The 18,233-nt window shown below is 40.2% G+C and overlaps 1 protein-coding gene across 1 annotated transcript in view; it reads right to left on the bottom strand.

Moving 5' to 3' along the window:
- aff2 (AF4/FMR2 family, member 2) overlaps window positions 1–18,233 on the bottom strand; it is a 99,251-nt gene that overhangs the window by 45,859 nt on the left and 35,159 nt on the right. The window contains exon 5 of the mRNA XM_065958606.1: window positions 6,121–6,165. Coding sequence (XP_065814678.1) covers window positions 6,121–6,165 — 45 coding nt within the window. The remainder of the gene's footprint in view (window positions 1–6,120; window positions 6,166–18,233) is intronic.

Below are 18,233 nucleotides of genomic sequence, written 5' to 3'. Positions count from 1 at the left end.
TGAACATTATCACAGCCTTTCGTTATACCCTTTATCTACAGTATAACTGAAACTTCAGACTATGTCGAGTCAGCTTACTCAAAGAAAGTCTGTATATGTTAAACCGGCTTTGTTGTAGCCTAAATCCCTCCATTAATGAATTGTGTTTATCTAAGTTTGCCCTCGTGTGGGAACTGGGAATAATACAGATGACTACAGTTGATGAAATCTAAGTAAAGGGACTGCTTATGCAACATCACTGCAGCCTTATACAGCCTTATACAGCAGGCCACGAGGTCAGAGGGCCTATAAGGTCAGTGACATCACAATTTGCCATCACGCTTATCTTCACCCCCTCTGGAGTTGATGATTCATATTCCTTAGATGACTCATGCTTCCATGTGTTAGCGAGTGTGTGTGTGTGTGTGTGTGTGTGTGTGTGTGTGTGTGTGTGTCTGGTGGGGGGGGTTAAAGTACTGAAGATTCAAGAGTATGAGTCTATTCCTTGTGCATGTTTTTTTCCACTCTGCTATCGTAATACACTTGGACTAGACATACGGCAAGTTGCTAGGCAACTCTTCTCTGACATCAACATGTTCCTAATAGAACAGATCCTGCATTCTGAGAGACGTTACTCCTGACATTGTGAGTGTGTGAGTGTGTGTGTGTGTGTGTGTGTGTGTGTGTGTGTGTGTGTGTGTGTGTGTGTGTGTGTGTTTATTTTTATTTATTTATCTTTAATGTAAGCTGGGAGGACCCACAGAGACAGATGTCTGCATGAAACTACAGAGGGCAATTTAGCTGTCTTTTGAAAATCATTCCACATAGCAGCAATATTTTAAGGGCACCTACCCCGCAGGGTCCTAAATCCTGTATTTTTTGAGTGATCTAGTTATGAGATCTGGTTGAATGGCTTGAAATGTTTGTAGAGTAAGAAAGGAGTTTACCAATGAACGCTCATTAAAGGTGGGCGGCAGTAGCTCATTCTGTAGAGACTTTTTTTTTAAGTGCAAGTACTGCCATGGACCAAAATTTGAAATTGCCCTGGTTGCTTGAGAGGTGCCAGTTCACTACATGGGTGCTTATGAGGTTTCCTTGAGCAAGGCCCAGAACCCCACATAGCTTAGGGCTGCCCCCTGTGTTTAGCCCTCTCACTCTCCATTAATTCATAGCCATAGATTATCCACATGTCCTGTTTGTGCAGGTGTATATTTTTAGGCTTTGTGTTTGAGTAGCATGTCTCCCAATTAAAGAGTCTAAACTTTTGCATGTGCATAGTTCAAAACTGGCAAATTTGTAGCCTGCACAATGTTTATTATATTTCTCACTGTTTGGCAGGAGTTTTTCCTATTAAAAAAGATGAGGCTTTAGTATTTAGTTACATTTAAAATGTATGACCTAAAAGGCAGATCCTGTCCTGAAGCAGCCAGATACCCAAAGGCAGATCCTGTCCTGAAGCAGCCAGATACCCAAGTACTTGAACTTTTTGTCACATTAAGTATTTACACGGTTGGTCAATGTAGCATTAATAGGATCAGTGTTAAGTTTTTAGAAAACCATGTTTTTTTTTTTAGGTTTTGGGACCAGATCTTAGAATAACTTCACCCAATTAGAAACAACAAAGTAGCGTGGTTTTTTGAGGGTGCAGAGGAATATAACACTGTCTCATTAGAGATTCATTTTAAATTTTATACATTTTCTTTGATGTCATTGTCTTTAATGTAAATAGAAGTTGCCCCAGGATAGATCCCTGGGGCACTCCTTTGCTGATCACCATGAAGGGTGACTTTACCTTATCTGCTACTATCATATGCTGGAACAAATTACAGGCAATCACTTCGAGACCAGTTGAAGATAACCTATGCTATGTAATATAGTGATAGACCATGTTAGGTCAAGGAAAAGGGCTACACAGTTTTCAGCCTTTCTCAACTTAATTTACAATTTCAGTTATCACTAGAGATGCTGCAGTGATTGTGCCATGGCCAGTTCTGATGAAAAGCACTTTGTGTGTGAGTGTTATTTCAAGATAAGAAAATGTGCAATTGCCAATTTACCAATGATTCCAATACTTTTGCCAGACAGGAATTTTTGCAGATGGGTCATCAGTTATTGACTTGACTCGGTCAACTCCTTTGAAGAGTGATGAGATGTGCACCTTTCAAGACTGTAGGGATTATTAAAAGTGATAAATTCAAAATATGAGTTTCTAGATCTTGTGATTTAAGAAAATGAAGTCCAGTTTGTCCCCCCCTAAATATTTAGTGTTTTTATGTTTATAAGAATTTGAGAACTTCTTCCTATTTTAATTCCTGATAGGAAAAGAGAGCACTGTGATCTGAAATATTTAAATTAAGGTTTTTTAATTAAACTGGCAGCACTGTTTTGATCCACAAAGCTATTTCCTGCTGCTTTCAACTGGTTCATGGTTTAATGGTGGTTAAAGATATTAGCGCTTGTTTATCAGACACAGGGCGCTTTTCAGTAGAGGAATTTAGTGCTCAGGGAAGGATGAAACAGAATTCAATTTCAGAGAGTAAAAGATTTAGTTGGGCTGTTTTAATATTAACATTTGATTTAGATTTTTTTTAGGCAGAGAATTTGTTTCTGAGTTTTCTGAAAATGCTTCCAATTGCTCACGGAGTCAGTCTCTGGCATCATAATTCATTTAAAAAATTTGACAAGTTTGATATTTCTTTTTTTATTTAACCGAAGTTACTTGAGGCTGGCATGCTTCTTTAAAATAGGATTAAAAGTTGTACAAAACTATGTGAGTGATTTATGGCTCGTGGATGAAAGTTAAACTTTGAAAGGTTACTCAAAATAAGTTTATATGAAATACTTGTACAAAAATAGTTTTTCAATTGAATTTGGTAACAAAAGAAGATGGAGCTTTAAAGATAGAGTTAGAAGCTTTTCCTAAAAATTAAAATACAAAAGTAATACAGCTCTATCATCCCTTCTGGGCCTCCATACATGTTTGGTGTTGACTGTGTCTGCAGAGACCCTGTCCTCTGTATGGATTTTGAGGTTTTGGTTGACTCGTGGCCGTCTCTAGGTGGGGAGGATGTGTTTCCTCAAGCCAGGAACAGCTCGTAGGTTTAGGAGTGGAAACAGTTCAACAATTAGACGTGATTCAAATTGACGCATATGACGGACGTGGATGTAGCAGCAAAGCAGAGAAAATATCATCATAGTGAGGTGAAACGCCAAGCGGATAAAGCTTGTTCCATAACGAGGGTGAACCTTGGGTGGCTTTTATCCATAGACGCAGAGTTGGCCTGCTATCTGTTGGACAGGCAGGTGCCAGACACCGGTGTTTAGCCCGTGCTAACGTGCTGTAGCTTGCGATAGAAGCTGTATGTACAAGCTCTGTCCTTCAGCGAGTGTGTGCTTCTGCGGAGGCGATGAGGCACATAAAAGAGTTGCAAAAACAACCTAAAAGCCAGATATTTGAAAACTTCCAAAATGATAAAAATAAACATAAATAACCCTAATCCTTACTTGAACTCATACCCTAAACCATATTTTGAAAAATAGTATAACACAATGGAGCCTCAGATAGAAAAAGGTTAATTTCTTTACCATTAAATTGTCAAAATTCTCCTTGAGAAGTCAGTCAATTTTTTCAAAGATCTGATTAAAGATTGTGCAACATCAGCATCAAGCAGGTTCTGTACACCTTTTTTTTGATACACGTAGCTGCCTCAAACTGTAAAAAAAGATCAATTACAATAATGTTGCTTTGACATCTGACAAGTATCTCTAGTGTCAGACCAAAAGAAAATGAACCTCAGGCCCTCCGCTCAGATTCACCTCACCTCAAAGGTTGAACTCCCTGATCCTTTCACTTGACACGGCTTAGAACCACAGTCTAAATTCACCAGTGCACCTATGTTATTGACAGAGGCTTTTTCATCGAGCTCACAGCATACTATCTGTCAGGCAGCCTCTCGGCCAGCATATTTGTTTGTGAAAGAGAGAGGGGTGAATGACAGGGGGCAGGAAGGATTATAGAAAAGAAGGCAGAGGCGGAGACTGAAGGAGAGAGCAAGCCCAACCATCGATTTGACATAGAAGAGAGAAGAGAGTGACAAATAAAGATGGAAGGAGAGATCGAAGAAGGGAAGTAACTGTGAAAAGGATTTCTGCATGCAGTCTTCTCTCAAAAACGAAAAACTTGTTTAGACCTGAGCCAACAGATCTCCATCTATTCCCTATCCCCCTCTCTCCCCATCTGTCCCTCTTTTTCTCTGTTCTCTCTTCTTTCTCCTTGAAACCAGACCTTCTGAAGTGAGACGAGGCTTTTGTGAGCAAACAGAAAACAGCTGATCATCAGGGAAATTACTCTCGTCCTGTGTGTGTGTGTGTGTGTGTGTGTGTGCGTGTGTCAATGTTCATGTGTCAAATTTAAATAAATAGGGTTTTTTCTCAGTCCTGTTTTTTTCTGCCGCACTAGTTTTTATCATGCCAATTTGTGTTTGAGTCTTATTTTTATTTCAATTGGTTATTTGATGCTATAAAAAAGGTGTAACATGCCTTGATTGACAGCTCTGTTTACAAATGCAACTCCTTGGGTGCTGTGTAAACCAGAATGGAGCTCAACAGTGACCGCCCACTTTTGTAAATTCCACCATTCAAATCTTACATTGACATTTCACAAAATCCTAATATCTAAAGATTGAAGCCTGTAACCAAGACAACCTCAATACTCGTGACTATAGTACATTTGATTCTGCGCCAAAACGGCATTGAAAAATTAGGAATAAGGCAAAGGTACAATACTGCGTATCTACAACTCCCCCAGTCAGAGACGTCGCTGTGATACTTGGGTAGTGTAGTTCTCTCGAAATCTTGAACAAACCATGTTTTTATTTAAACAAGGTTTATATCATGCAATCATATCATGTGGACTCTTATAAGTACCTGGGTGTTCACCTGAACAATAAGCAGGACTGGACTGATAACACTCAAGCTCTCTATAAGAAAGGCCAGAGCAGACTGCACTTCACCACCCGCGGTGTCAGAAGGAGAGATACCACAGGTCCTTTCGTTCTGCTGCAGTCAGACTGTTTAACCAAGCCTGCTCCCAGTAGATCCCAAAACACACACACAACCGGACAATTCACTCTTACCTTGTGCAATAATAATGTTATATTATGTTTATCAATCCACTTTGTGCAATAACATGTTACACTTCATGTGCACTGTGTGCATGTCTGTGTTACACTGAAAATTCTGACTACATTTTCGTCAAAACTGCAGCTTTCAGCTGATCTACTTTTATTAATCCAAATTGTGATATCTATCTATTTTTTGTACATTTTTAATTTTTCTTTTTTATTTAAATTGTGCACTGTGTTCACTTTTGCTTGCAATCTTTGCTCTTTTGCTGCTGTAATACTGTAAATTACTCCGTTGTGGGATAAATAAAGGATTATCTTATCTTATCTTATCTTAACTTGAGTCTTCTACAGAAGCATAAACAATCGTACATCCCAGGAAGCTTTTGGTCAGTCTACCTGGGATGGTTATGAAATTATGGCTAATAATCAAATCTGCTATGGAGAAAATGAATGGATTTTTACTTCCCTACAGAATAGTAGTAGAGGAGGAAAAGTGAGAGACAACGTAATTAACACAATATTCATTGAATTTTGCACAACAGCCAGTGTCTGATTCTAAACACCACAAGTACCTGTTCTGCTGTGGACTGTACAGACCTGAATGATCTTTGCTGTTTAATCTGTAAATGAAATGTGAGCTTTGGTTAGCAGACGGTGTGGGACTAACCACGGCAGAGGCTCTAATGCACAACTCCAAATGGCGTCACCAGCACAATGTCAGCGCCCATCAAGGGGGTACTTTGGCCTCACCTTTGTACGACAGGAAAAGGTGGACATTTGTCGTCCATTATAATACATTCACAGGTCTATCCGTCTGTGTGTTAGGTGTGCTGCTGTGGAGTGACCACTATTACTGGGACAACCAGCATGCAAGAAAGTTCACAAGCTGTGCCCTCAGAGGACAGTGTGTGTGTGTGTGTGTGTGTGTGTGTGTGTGTGTGTGTGTGTGTGTGTGTGTGTGTGTGTGTGTGTGTGTGTGTGTGTGTGTGTGTGTGTGTGTCAGTGAATGACATACCCGCAAAATCTCTTCGACACAGCTGGAGTCATTTGGCAGGCTGACCTGGAGCAAACAAGAAAAGAGAAGCGTTAGAGAGAGAGCGAGACAACAACACTAAATTACATGTGAAACATCAGAAGACAGAAAATACAAATGTTACATTATGTGCATGAATTAACATTACAGTCCTGAAGCTTCTACTGTGCAGTGTGAACTTTACTGAGAAAGGAACATTTTCATTGTAATCATTGTATTACATGTTGGGATACAAATGAATAAATCTTTATTAATAATGTTAATGAACAAATAGGATTATTTTTTTCTTCCTTTGTCACACAAACGACATGAATGACATTCTGATTGGCTTAATGGCAGTCACATAATAAGTGCTACTCCAGTTAATAATAGACCAGCAGCAGTCTATGAAATGACAGAACAAACACATTTAATGGGATTTTTACTCAGCTGAGTTTATTTTCTACAACTATTTAAATGTTTTAGTGTTTCTGTTTGACTGAAATTACAATCATTAAGAGGTGATAATGTGTTTGAGACTGAAGAAAGTGACTCTCTTAGTACATGCGTGTGTGTTATTAAAAGAGAGATGGGGGACAGGAGGGGTGAGAGAGAAAAGAGAGAGAGAGAGAGAGAGAGAGAGAAATATGAATGGCTGAAGATATGCCGAATGATATTGATCAATCAATAAAACACCTTATAACACAGAGCTTGTTAACACTTCTCCACTGAGAGCGATTCATTTATCCTCTCCTATTTCTGCATATATAGAATAATTACATTGCATAGTCTTATATGGGTCAGACTCAGTTCTAACAGCATTTTGGAAAACCTTCAAGGATTTTTTTGTCTACAGTGTTCTTGTCTATTCACTTTCATCAGCTCTTTTTCTGATCTATATTTCAGCTGTGTACAGCTGTGGATTGACCACCATCACTGGGACAACCAGCGTGCAAGAAAGATCAAGAGCTGTGCCCTCAGAGGAGAGAGAGAGTGTGTGTGTGTGTGTGTGTGTGTGTGTGTGTGTGTGTGTGTGTGTGCATGCGTGTGTGTGTGTTTGTGTGTGACTATCTCAGTCTGTTGCTCAAGATGAGTTCATGTGTATTGTGTATTTCCCACGTGCGTATGTTTTGTAAATACATGCGGGTAGTTGTGGTGATGCACAATCTTTGAAACTGTTTTTATTGATAACTTTCAATCTTAGCTGACTGCTGATCTCACTCCTCACTCCTCTCACCCGGCAGGTAGAGACTCTAAGGGACCAATAAGTACTTCAGTTGGCAATTCTGTTTCCTATACAGAACAACACAGTCCATATTTGGGACAGAGGCGCTGCTTGTCTACAGGCAAGGCAGGCAACTGCTTGGGGCCCCAGACCATTAGGGTGCCCCAAAGCCGAAAAGTGCTAATTTTGCAATGACGCCCAACTGACAGCGCTCTCGTTACCCTGCTGAATGCTAATGTTGGGCCCCTCAATTGATTTCTGCCTAAGGCCCCATCAGACTCTAGAAACGCAACTGATTGCGGTTTTGCACTTCCAAACATGTTCTGCTATCTTGCGGTCATAGCGGCAGCAATTTGAGGAGCCATTTTAATTGATCTATAGATGCTCAGGCTCTTCAAACACAAAGAACACACAGCCTGCACAGCTTTCCCTGATCCCACTAACATGATCTAAAACACACCTTTTGTATCTGCACACATTAGAGCCCTCTAAGCCATTTTCTAGCCTGCACGGGGGAGTCTATTGATTAAGATTTATTAAGTTGAGCCTGACCAATTATATATTCTTAGGATTTCAATAAAGATTTGTATAATTAATGAACTGGCTAATATTTGAATATTAAATATACATTTTTATATACATGGTGGCCGAAGTAGCTCAGTCTGTAGGGAACCAGAGGGTTGCCGCTTCAAGTCCCGATGCATATCTGGAATTTGGTCTGGTAGCTGAGGAGGTAACGGTTCACTTACTGAGCACTGCAGAGGTGCCCTTGAGCAAGGCACAGGACCCCCAACTGCTCCGGAGCGTTTGCTGTGGTTAGCTCCGTCACTCTGACATCTTTTCATTAGTGCATGTCCATAGGATCCTGTTTGTGCATGTGTGTGTTTTTCAGCCGATGTGTGTGTGTGTAGCATGACTTAATAATGTGGGATAAAGAAAGTATGTATTCTTCTATACGGTATATACCTATACTGTATATATATATATATATATATATATGTGTTTCTAAAATCTGGTTATTACAGATTTGCCCCAACGATTTTTTTAACATTAGCTAAACAGACTACATTTCAGAGCTTCATATGCTTTTCCTTTATAAACTTTTCACTTTCATGAAACTTGGATGAAGATGGTCACTTAACTCTGCAGCTCTTCAAAGACATAAACCCTGTTCTTTAGCTCACAGTTCATCTTCTCATGAAGAGTGTTTCAATCTGCAGCAGTTAGGGGTTGTTTTCAGGGGTTTTAAGTGAAAAATAATTCATAACTTCACACTGTACTACCGGTTCAGGACTGACGAGCAAAGAGAAAGCTGGATAAAAAAGTATAATGTAATCTGCTCGACTCAAAAATATAAATTGAGTGTCATTCTGCTGTCGCTCGGAGTCTCCTGGATTGAGGCAGCAGCTAGCACTAGCATTTTGAGGGCTGCATGTCTAAAAATCAGCCCGGCCTCATTTCTCAGCTGAGTATTTGATAATCACACATGTGAGTTTTATATACTACCTTTTCCCATCTCTTTCTTTCTCTAGCGTACATGCACACAAACGAAAAAGAGTGTTTTTATAGATTTTAATAAATCAATTGGAAGGCAGTCTCAAAACTCATTTATCAACCATTTAACACAGGCTTAGCCATTACAGCGAGTGATAAAGGAGAATAGATTGAAGAAGAGGAGCTAGGATCAATGCCAGTGAACCATATAATTGCACCTGGAGTGGTTTAGCTGAAAACATTAGCCCTGTTTTCTGAGGGATCACATTTTGAAGCCAGCTATCCATGCTAAAGACTTAAATGTGTATTAGTATCCATATTTTTAAATCCACAGGAGCCGTTCTGTACAAAAATGGCACAAGTTTTAGACACAATTGATCACCTAAAAAAAAAAAAGCCATCTTTCCATTTTACAAGAATAGATGAAGTTCTAGCGTAAGTTCAGTCAGGAAGACTCTGTATTGGCCTTCATGGTCGGGTCTATCTCTCATTCATCCCTCTCTCCAACGCTCACTTACATTTAACAGTCATTCTAAAGCTTTTCTGGGGCGGTCATTGGGTAATCAGATGTTTCATATCTAACCAATGGCATGGGGTTCATCCCTTATTGTCAGCCTACCATTGTTCTGCTCCCCTTTTTAAATATGATTCTCTCTCTGCCTTTAGTTCCTTCATGCTGATGTTTCGTGCGCCCCTCCACCTCCCCACCACCACCCTTCTTCCCAGAATCATCATCAGAATCATCCATCAATTCTTCACCCATCAGGTATCAACAGGTCAGCAACCTCACCACCACCAGTGTCTGGACTCCATGGGAGGGATTTATTCTGCTGCCGCTCATAATTGGCATTGTCTAAACACATCAACCACCCCGTAGAGCCCTATTGCCAAAGTCTTTCTGTCAAGTCACATTCCCATGTTATCTATTGTTATAAATAATTTTATTCTTTTCTTGTGTCTCCTGATTGTTTTTTTTTAAGGACATTAAACCTAAGCTGTGTTTGTTCTTTCTTATTTTTAAAGAAATTAAAAATTCTTGTTATTAAATCTCACTATTGTGACCAACGGGATTAAGTTGGTTTTAAATATTTCATACAGTGGGGCACATGAGACCAAAGTCCTACAGGCGGGCAGGTCGGGTCCAAGTCCGGCAGCAGGAGCTGGGGATTGAACCCCCAAAATTCCTGTTGAATGACAGAAGACTACCATTGAGCCACAGCCGGTATATAATATTTACTCTCCTACTGTAAATGAATAAGCATCTTGGGAGAAAGAACAAAATAAATCAAGATTCTAGCTACCAAGTCTGCTCTGATAACTGACCTGTAATTCGATGGCTTTTTTGTGTGTCTTGGTCCCATGAATAAATCTTTACTGTCATTCTGCTGTCACTCTGTAGCTCTAACAGTGTCTCTCTCCAAAGTCGGGTAGAAATACTAAACCTGCAGACAAACCCAGCAAAGACATCTCAGCACCGATGCATGAGTCAGAGCTGGCCCTCAGCCCAGACGCTGACAATAACAGAGCTATAAAATGAGGTTAGACTTATTTGTCTTCACAGGTAAACCGTGTGTGTGTGTGTGTGTTTACAAAGCAGCCAAACGCACAGCTGCAGTATTTCACACAATGCACAAGTGATTGAGGAGTGAGCTTGTGACAAACAAACACAAACATGAAACACTTTCTGCCATTTAAAGACACCTTGAAGTTAGATGCATGACTCATTTCATGTGTGTATTTAATCAAGTGTTGTCCCCTGTTTCTTCTGTTCATCCAAACATATTGTTTCCTGCGTGCAGGATTACATCATTAGTATTTTTAAACGTCCACTAATGCCTCTTCTCTCCTTGACTATTCTTTTGCCGTCTCATTAGTCCAGCTCTGCTTTTCTATTTCCTTCTCTCTTTTTTAATTTGCCTACTTTGCTTTCTTTCCCCCATCTTCCTCTCCTCCCTCTCTATGCAGTTTAAGTCTAAATCAGGGGATTTGGGGGGTGTTAAGAGTTGAGGTATAAAACAGCTGCTCGCTGTCTGTAAGCTTCTAAAAAGGAGAAAATAATCCAACATAAAGTCTATTTCTCAACAGCAGCTTTCCTCCTCCCTAATCACATTATTAGCTGCCTCTCCTTTCCCCTTGTCCTCTCCTCAACCTCCTCTTCTCTTCCCTTGTCTTCCCTCTTCAGTAGAAATAATCCAACTATTAGAATAAACAGACTGGGATTTGGTGGCTAATGTTTAAAAATGAAACACATGAACCAAAAACATTACCTTGTTGATTTTCAGTTTGTTCATGTCTGCTTCAGTCAAACGTATGTCCAACTCATCAAAAACATAGTACAATACACTACAAGGTGGATGTTCTGATTTAAGCAAGCCTTTTATCCAATCACACATTCTGTTTTTGATACCCAGGTTTGTGCAGAGCTTGACACGGTTCATCTCTCACTGACAGACCTCTGTAAAATATAGAAAACTATAAGAGGCAAAGAAATTGGCAGCCAATGATGATGGTAGACATTTAATAGTCTCTCACATAATCTCCAACGCACTCTTCCATAAGGTCGAACTTTGAACTTCATAATAATTGGAAAAAAGGAACAGAAAAAGATGTTCCCTCTCACTTTCCCTCTGGGGTTCTCTCTCTCCTCCTGCTCTCTTCCCCTGTCTCTGTCCCAGATGCTCTCACAGCCATCGCTCTCATATTCTGCCTCTCCATCCCATCCTCCCCCCCCACCCTCTCTCTTTTATATTCATAGGATTTTAAAATGTCTGTAATGGCCCTGGAAGATTAAAACACTTTCTCCCTGCCTGTGTGTGTGTGTGTGTGTGTGTGTATATATATATCTGTGTGTGTGTGTGTGTGTGTGTGTGTGTGTGTGTGTGTGTGAGAGAGTGAGTGATTTGCATACTGTGGATATGCTCTGATTGGCAAACTGGAAATGCAGAGCCCAGCAGGGCATTTTTTATTAAAAGGCCCGACCACACACAAACACATACACATACACAGCCTGTATGAATAATACTAAAGAGCTGACAGTGGGGGTTCTCTGGGTTTTGTTCTTTGATGCCAAAAGCAATAAAGATTTTTATTACCATATTTATGTGGGCATCAGACACATGTTGCTATGGAACAGTCGGGCCAGTGTTTTGATATTGTTTTCAATAAAGTTGCATAATGATGTACTAATCTCAATAGTTAAGACGTGTAAATTTAAACTAGGATGTTTTATTGGCTACACATCAATCCCTCCGTTATCTTCCGCTTATCCGGGGCCGGGTCGCGGTGGCAGAAGGCTAAGCTAGTAGCCCCAGACGTCCTTCTCCCCAGCAACATTTCGGGGGATCCCAAGGTGCTCCCAGGTCAGAAGGGATATAATCCCTCCAGCGAGCTCTGGTGCTACCCTGGGGTCTCCTACCAGTTGGACGTCCCCAGAAGACCTCCTGAGGGAGGCGACCAGGAGCCATCCTCATCAGATGTCCAAACCTCTTTGGATTCAAAGGAGCAGCGGCTCTACCCCTCGCTTCCGCCGTATGTCCAACTCCTCAGCCTATCTCTACCTTCAGAGGAAACTCATGTCGGCCGCTTGTATCTGCAATCTCATTCTTTCAGTCATTTCCTACAACTCATGGCCATACGTGAGGGTTGGAACGACTGTGAATTAAGAGCTTCGCCTTCCGACGCTGCTCCTTCTTTACTACTTTACCTCTTTAACAGTCCGATGCAGTGCTCACAATAGTGATGACGCTGCCTGTCAATCTTGCAATCAATGATTTTATTGCATTGGAATTGGGGAAAAATTGGGGAGTAATTTGAAAATAATCTGGGGGTGTGAGGAATATAGATAAAATATAGAAAAAAACAGTTTTTCATTAAAATCTCATATATTACCAAACATTAAATTCTTTAATATTCTATAATAATAATAATAAAGTTAGCTTAATCCTCATAGGGACCATGACACATGGATTTATCAGAGGAAAACCTCCACAGAGAAACTCCCAGAACTTTTAGCAATGGCTTGACCAGAGGAGATAATATCTGGGTTAATGATACAAAAGGAAATCAGAGAAACAACCATCTATATTTCTCTTGTCAAACAGCTGACTGAGACGTAGCAAACACACATCTTTGCTACCTGCAGTTTGATATGGCCCTAGAAGCAGTTTTAGCATTGCTGTATAGCCCGTACCTTTAAAGGATGCTAATTATCAGTGGTTCAAACTCACGAACCTGCACAGGTAATGTGCTGGAATACAATTTTGATTTAATTTTAGATGTTCAAATGAATGAATCATTTGAAAAGTATACTCTATATAATAGAAATAATAGAAAACGGTCAGGTTACTGTGAGGATCTGTCACTATCAATCTTGGTAAACCCCTGTGGACAAAGCACCTCTCATGGCTTTACTGATCCTGTCCTGTACATGCATGAGTAGTGTTCTCAGACAAAACATCTCCCCCTGCTTTCTTTTAACTGTCAATCAACAAAGGTGATTTGAATTTTGGATGGTGGCACCTCAAAGTTCCTCGATACTTCTGCTCGTCTGGGAATTAAACATCACGCTCACAGCTGCTGTTACTCAATCTCCAAATCGATTGAGCACATTTGCAGTACCCAAGGCCGGCCATCAGGGGAAAGGTTAGTGGGGCCCAGTGGTATGGGGAGAGCCCATGGAGGTTTGCATGTACCCAAAAACGGTGAACCCGGTGATTGTGATTCACATGAATCACAGAGCAGGGCATTCCCAAACGAAAATATGACCTCAGACTTAGATATTTCAAGCTCAAAACGCCTATAGACTAGACAAGTGGTCTCTTCTGTCTCCTCTTTTGATATCTATCATCACAAGGCTCCTGTTTGCGGTGATGAAACACTGGAAGCCTTTTTGATGGGAGACATCCTAAATGCTGTTTGGCTTAAGCATATTTATTCCAAAGCACCCTTTTCTCTGTCTTACTGCAACCACTCAAGAGGAGTTCCTAGAGGACAATTTTATGATCATTTTATTATCAGCATAAAAGCTCAATCGTTTCATCTCCCTCTCTCTGCAGACGCAATTAGTTGGTTTTATGACAATCAAATAAATTCAAGCATTTAAAAGCTTTCTTTGAGTCATAGAGGAACTTTAAATTCCACACGGCTGATAAGACGTTACCACTCTGAGTTTTTAGAGGACTGTACTGCTATAAATATATAGGTAGTGCTGCAGTGAATGGTTTTGTCGTGTGTATATATGTGTATGTCTTGGTTTTCACTTGACAGGCTGCCTCAGGGAAAGAGACGCCTGATGGGTATTATGCAAATGAAGCCAGCTGTTTGCTGCGTTGGCAGACTCCTCATAACTCTCTTCTTGTTCTGCAGAAAGTGTTAAAATATTGCACTCCAGTATTCAGCCCCACATCATATTCTCCTGCCTCTTCATTTCCTCACAGAAGTTATTTCAATATACTGTAATTGTATTTGTACATCTTCCAGGTATCCCCTCATGTCTGCTGCCTATCCATCTGCACTCCTATAGTAATGAATGTACAAACAGGGAAAGCTTCCTTGAGCGTTTGTTGACTCCTACGATTTAAAGAAATCTTTTCAGAGGCTCTGGATCCATAGCTCACTGTAAAAAAGAAAACTGACATCTCTGAATATGTCTACGGTTAAGGCAGCTAGTTGATCAATATTCTGTAAAATTAATTGTATTAATTACGGTGAAACCTTCAGTTCTTGTTGTTAGAGCCTCAATCTCTACTCCTTTTCTCTCTAACATTTCCCTTCATTTGTCATTTTGATGGTTGAGTCAGTTGAATTCAGCCCTCTTTCCTTTTGTATTCTTCTGGTTGAAGGTTTTTATTTGTCATATGCACAACAATTGCAATAAAGCAGGCTTTGGAAACTGCTTTATTGGATCCCCAGCTCCTGCAGCCCCATGTCTGATGTGTCCTTGGGCAAGACACTTAACCCCAAATTGCTCCTGCTGCTTTGTTGGTGGCGTACAAATGTGTTTGAATGGGATTAGTTACTTCTGATGGTCACTTTAGATAGCAGCCTCTTCCATCAGTGTGTGAATGTGACCTGCAGTGTAAAAGCACTTTGAGTAGTCAGAAGACTACAAAAGCGCTTTACAAGCTCAAATCCATTTACCATTTAGCCCTTGACCTGTTGTTATATAAATATCTATATAATCTTCTTATAGCCTAGCCTATACTTTCTTTTATTTTAAATATATATCGTTGCCTTGAAAGTAATTTGATTTAAAACCTGTCCTGGAACAATTTCAGAATAAAAGCAGTACAACCAAGGAGAGCTTCTCCACATAAATGAAAGCCTGGGATTTTAATTTGGAAGGCACACAGGAAGTGATGACAACTTTGTTAATCATGTCTCTGACATAATCTACTGATGCAAACAGAAATATTTGCTGATGCAGAACAGTATAGCTCTCGACATACTGTATCAGTTTACTGTCTATGTTGGCAGAGAACGGCTGTGGTGAAAAAAAAGCGAGGCCTCCTATTTTCTTGATTTTTGGACGCCAAGTCATGCGCCCAAGTTGTGCTGTTCAAATTTTGACCTGTTAACATGAAAATTAAGCTGTTGCAGCCACAGATTAAGTGTGAAGAGTTGCTTTCTGTCCTGAAGCAGAAACCCAGAAGCCATTGACGCTACATGTTCAACCCTCTGGAAATCAAATCAAATCCAAATTATTCCAGGCAACTTTTGTTGACTGTAAACATTAATATTTAGCTCAATGTTTACTTGCTTCAAGAGACCACATTTAAATGATAAATAAAGCAGAATTGTCTTTCACAATTTTAAGTTACGATAGTTACCCCATACAGTTGGGTTAGGGTTAGGGTTAGTTTCATTTCATGTCAATCAGTGCTTCAGATAAACCACCATTAAAAATAGACTTAGACATGATGGTCTCAGTGACCTTGAACATTAAAAAAACTTTTAAATGAAGCATCGTTTTTTTCTGTCCAGCTGGATCTATAAAAATATTTAGAGTTGTGTACAGTTGTCTTTACTTCACATCTCTTCTCAAACATGAAGAAATTTCATATCTCATTGAAGGTCAAGAGGCTAAATATAGCTGAGAATCACACAGATCTACACACAGCTCAGCCAGCTTCTTGGGCTAAAATCCTTTTTTATGAATGCATATTCCTATATTTACTTTTACCAAGCAGTGTGTGATTTAAAATCAGGAAAAACGCATTAACAGGCGGTGTGCTTTTTCTGAGAATAGAATTGATTTGGTTTGGTCTAGCCTCATGGTGATTACTGACTGCAGGTCTTAGTTTACCCTGCTTCTTATTTACCGCTACATTAGTGGGAGACACCATGTACACCTCTACAGGCGCCTCGCAGAAACAACAAAGCAAGCCTTCAAATCAGTGTGAAATTACACAAGCTCTATACTTTTATATGAAAATGAATCTTGCCACAATGCTGTTGGAAATGTTACCTGTCACCTCCGTGTTTACCTTCTTGCATCGATGGAAGGTCCTTGAAAATATGAAATGTAAATCCACTTGCCTCGAATCAAACCTCACTGACTGTGTAGCAATACCATGTTTCTATGATGTGTTCAGAAGTCTTCTTTTGTGTATATTTTTGATGATTAAAAAAATGTATATTGTTTCTCCTAATAGATTAGCATCCTTATTTGGGCCTATCGATATCTGCTTCCTCAGTGAAAAGCTTTTTAAGTGTTCTTAAAATGTGCTCCTTCAGTTAAAATCATGCAGCCTCATTTTGAGTTGTTGCCATACAGTACACATTAGGACTACAACTGCTACCTTCTATGTCTAAACCCTTAGTTGACACATTGAAAGAGTAAAGTGTAAAGTGTCTTCCAGGTCTCTATTACTCCCATTGAAAGAAGCTATCTAGTCTTCCCACCGAACACTTGAGTTAAAACCATAACAACTCCAAGTCGTAAGTCTCCCTCATTGTTCAAATGAACAAACTCACCCTTATTTAAGTTTCACAATCAGACGAGACAAGGGCACAACATTCAAAGTTATTTACTGCAGCTTCTATGTCTGCAGGCTTCATGTTCGCTTCATCTAGTCCTCTTAAAAAGTGGACTGTACATTTGAGGGGTTTTTTTGGAATAAGATGAGAAGACTGTGTGCAGAGTGGATGCAAAAGAAAATACATCAATGAACGTATGTCAGGGCAAGTGATGCTGATCATGATATTTTCCAAGTCGACTTTTAACCGCTTTTGGCAATTGTTTGGCTCTGATTTTGAACCCTGATTCCCTGGGGGAAACAGTTAGTCTGTTTAATTGTGAGCCTAGCATCTACTGACATACCCATAAACGTAGGTTGTGGAGAAACTCTGTGAAAATCATGTGCACTTCCTATTATCTTTCACAACCCACTAGTCCACCTGGGAGTTCTTTCTACTTCGACACTGAGAAACACCATACCATAAAAAAAGGATCTAAAACGAATCTATCCAGAGCGAATACAACGATAAGGTGCTGTAGTCAGCCAGTCATAGTCTTCCTCTATCCCTGCTTACTCCCTCTCGCTTCCACCTCCTCCATTCCTAATTATCAGTCTCTCATTTTATCCCTCTGAAGCCTCCCTTACTCCAACCCACTCTGCTCAGAGTTTACCTTTTCCTTCCAAAAAACTCTTACCGCAACACATTTTAGAAGTGAAAACTCAACAGTAAGCAAGCAAGCAGTAAAAGTGTGTCCGCTGATGTGTGGGTGAAACAAAGTGCAAACAAACTGTCACATAAATCAACTTCCTCTTTGAGTTACCATTTATAAGAAAGTGTTGAAAGTGAAGTGAATTTTAATTCTGTCTCCCCAGGTTTCTAGTACTTTCTACTTCTTGGTACCATATGCTCAAAGCTCCGTCTTGGGCTCATTAACACACACACACACACACACACACACACACACACACACACACACACACACACACACACACACACACACACACACACACACACACACACACACACACACACACACACACACACACACACACACACACACACACACACACACACACACACACCAGTGCTATCAAAGCACAGGAACAGCTGGCGTGCTTAATATGGATGACTACTTTCCTGTCAACCAGTTTTACACAGAACACACGCATGCACATGCACCTGACACACACACACACACACACACACACACACACACACACACACACACACACACACACACACACACACACACACACACACACACACACACACACACCCATACATATATTTATATAACACACAGACACTTAAACACACTTACACACACTTACACACTCAAGTCTGGTGGAACTTCTCCTGCATTAAAAAGCAAAGTGAGTGACATGTAGAGGGACAGCGGGTTGGAGTGTTGTAGTCAGAGAGAGTGATAAGGAGACCT

The sequence above is a fragment of the Labrus bergylta genome, chromosome 9 (assembly GCF_963930695.1).
Source record: "Labrus bergylta chromosome 9, fLabBer1.1, whole genome shotgun sequence".
In the NCBI taxonomy this organism is placed as follows: Eukaryota; Metazoa; Chordata; class Actinopteri; order Labriformes; family Labridae; genus Labrus; species Labrus bergylta.
Note: the sequence above shows the minus strand (reverse complement) of the source record. Positions and strands in the feature narration are given on the sequence as shown.